The sequence below is a fragment of the Hyalella azteca genome, unplaced genomic scaffold, assembly GCF_000764305.2.
Source record: "Hyalella azteca isolate HAZT.00-mixed unplaced genomic scaffold, Hazt_2.0.2 contig3744, whole genome shotgun sequence".
Classification (NCBI taxonomy): Eukaryota; Metazoa; Arthropoda; class Malacostraca; order Amphipoda; family Hyalellidae; genus Hyalella; species Hyalella azteca.
The window spans coordinates 14454-17521 of record NW_025933982.1 but is presented as its reverse complement, the minus strand read 5'-3'; the positions used below and the strand labels follow the sequence as shown (position 1 = coordinate 17521).

The 3068-nt window shown below is 35.8% G+C and overlaps 1 protein-coding gene across 1 annotated transcript; it reads right to left on the bottom strand.

Annotated features, from left to right (window-relative positions):
- Window positions 1-1613, bottom strand: LOC108666187 (p53 and DNA damage-regulated protein 1-like). Its single transcript, XM_018153013.2, has 2 exons — window positions 1151-1613; window positions 1-862 (listed from the first exon to the last, which is right to left on the bottom strand). Exons 1-2 carry the CDS (start codon window positions 1470-1472, stop codon window positions 693-695), a joined length of 492 nt encoding a protein of 163 aa, XP_018008502.1. The 5' UTR covers window positions 1473-1613; the 3' UTR covers window positions 1-692.
- Window positions 1614-3068: the final 1455 nt, after the last annotated feature.

Here is a 3068-nt window from a genome sequence, read left to right as displayed (position 1 = left end):
TAAAGATAAACGGAGTACTTATTTATGGACTGTACATGGCTTACAGTTTATAGGAATATAGATCGGAGTACGAGGTTAAAACACTTTCTATCTTAGGCTCACGACTCGCAAGGGAGCGAGTCGAACATTTACGCAGTCGTTCTTGCTTATGACCGACTTCCTGGTCTTGTCAGAGGCCATATATAGGCTCGGTACAAGGGCTAACACAAGGAAGTGTTACGAACAGATAGCAATCAAGGGGATGATTCAAATGAAATTATTGTCTAAGATCGAAACAATTGCCATCTGACTCTACATCTGAAGTTAGTGCATTTTTCACGGTCTTTGGGTATTTGCCTTGATAAATGGTAAACATGTAAATAAGTTGAAATTGTTTCTCCGACACAAGTCGGAGAAAAGTAACAAACTTGAGTATCTATGCTCAAGTTATCTATCAGCTCTAAGTTCCACAATTTAGACCGAATGACGAACAATTTGACCTTGACCATATGATATAATAAATAAATAAAATTCCGATTTGGAAATGGTAATACAGAATAAGCCTATGACTACTTTGTGTGAGCTGTATAATAAATAAAACAATTCAAGTTTGGAAATGGTAATGCAAAATAAGGCTGCAACTACTTCGTGTGAGCTGTATAATAAATAAAACAATTCAAGTTTGGAAATGGTAATGCAGAATAAGGCTACAACTACTTCGTGTGAGCTACCATTTTCTCAACTCCAGCCCACTCGTCCCTGCTGAGCGGTCTCAGCAGCGCCCCACGTCTGGGCTCTTCACCTTCCAGTCTGCGGAGAGTGTCAACTTTGTGTCGCAGGCCATCTCGCAGCCGGTCAATCGCTTTATCCATTTGTTCCTGTTCTGTAAATTGGATGGAACGTTAACAGCGTCAGTACGACAAATAATTATTTAGTTGAGAATTTCATTATCATGTCAGGATGTGAAAAATGTTTTGATATTGAAGGATGTGATAGTTTTTACGTTATCAAATTAACTTGAATGAATTAATTAATTGAATTTTGCTAGTAATTGCCATAGAATAAAGAAGAAGAACTTATTTTTTCATGACATGAAAAATAAAGCCACTCAGCGGATTTACATGTAAAAAATTGAAAATTAGGAAAGATAACAAATTATAGCAACTGGAACCTTTTTCTATTGAAGACACGAGGAATGTCTTTGGCATGCTCATGAACATGTCCCCAATGCACATCCATGCATGGCTGGAATTGACAGCAGAATGGCATAAAGGGACTGATGGAAGGCTTGATGTGCTGGCACATTCTTCAGGAGCAAGGGGCTGATGTTTAGGCACACAAGTCTTCTTGAGAGCACGAAGTGCTTCACGATTTGTGTTGCGTCTCTTGTCTAAGGTGATAATTTCCTGCTGATCGCACATCACTTCTTCTGCCACTGCCTCCAAATCTTCTAAGAGCTTGTGCAGCTGCTGCATCTCCTGAGATTCCGCCATTGTGTACTAGAATTAATGGATTCTAACCAGTTTTTTTAAACAGATATTTGCTATAAAAATGAATTTCTGTTGCAAGGAAAGATGTGTCAAAAAAGTTTAAGGTACAAAAGACATAATTTAACATCAGTAATTCATGCACAAAGTCAACTTTCATATAACGATTTCTTGATAAGGGATTCCTTAAGTTTTTCTAGCGTCATGAGTTGCTTGGGCTTCAACTTTCCTTTCTTTGATTTAGCTTCTTGCAGGGGTTCAAGTGCAGCATTTCTCACCGAGTCAAATGTGTGACTGATTCTGGCAATTTCTTTCCGCAGTCCTAACCCTTCTCGATCAACTTTACAGACAGTTTTGATTGGGAATTTTTTACCTGACTTGCTAGGGCCTAGCCCACTTTTACTGTCCCAGCCTTGACAAAGCATCATTTGATAACCTTTATTAAATGAGGGAATATAAAAGTCATGCTTGGAGAGATCCTCTCCTTTTGCAATGGACACATTAAATTGATGAGCAATTGAATTTTCATGTGAAACATGTGAATCATATTTCACTTTACAAATCTTACACCAAAATCTGCCACAAAGAACTTGCTTTGATTTTAATTTATTTGATTTCTTTTCAAACACCACTTCAATGTCAGAGTATTGTTTCTTTTTTGTAGGAACAATTACAAGATCTGCATCATCATCTGAACTAACTTCAATTAACTCATGAGAATCCAAAGTTTGGTGACAGTTTTTTATGAGATCATTGTAATATTCTTCAGTTTGCTCTCCAGTAAGAGGCAAGATGCCACTTGGCTTTTCTCTATCAGTATTTATTCTTCCAAGAGCCAGACTTTCATCAACAAAATTTATCCAACGCATTCCAGGGTGGCTTGCCATCTGAAACAGGATAGATACAGTGAATTTTATTTCATATTGAAAGGCTTGAGAAATTAGACATCAAAACTGGCATGGCTAAAATTTAATCTCCTCAGTACATTTGAAGTTTGAAATGTGATTTATTGATGCCAATAATGTTAAGTTAATAGTAATACATCAAAACTGAACATATAAAATTTGACTAAACTCATAAAATACCTAGATCACACAATTGAAAATAATTACCTAATCAATACTGCTGGATTAGGTAGAGAAATCTTATAACGAATTCAGAATTTAGATAGATATTTAATCTTGCCAGAATGCAAATGCATGTTGGGGACAAAACTAAGGCAAGTAATTGGTGCTAGTTATTTTAGCAAATTTCTAATTGTGATTTTGAGCAGTTTCATCTAGATAGTAAAATAGGTAAAAATGTAAATGAAGTTAAAAGTCAACTAATCTATTTGTTTTAATATTTAACAAGGTCATTTTTCAGCAATAAAATGTGCACAACTGTCCGAAACCTTTAATCAAGCTCAAAAGTGTGAAATTATTTGACATGTATATATTTCATACATGAACATGAACAAACCCCAGACCTTTAGCCCCAGGCTGCCTTATCTGGAACACCAAGCAGAATTTTCCAAAAATTGCTTTTAGAATATAATTTCACTGACAATTTTAAAAAATATAGGTACATACAAATGTAGTACAGTTTATCCTCATTTTCACC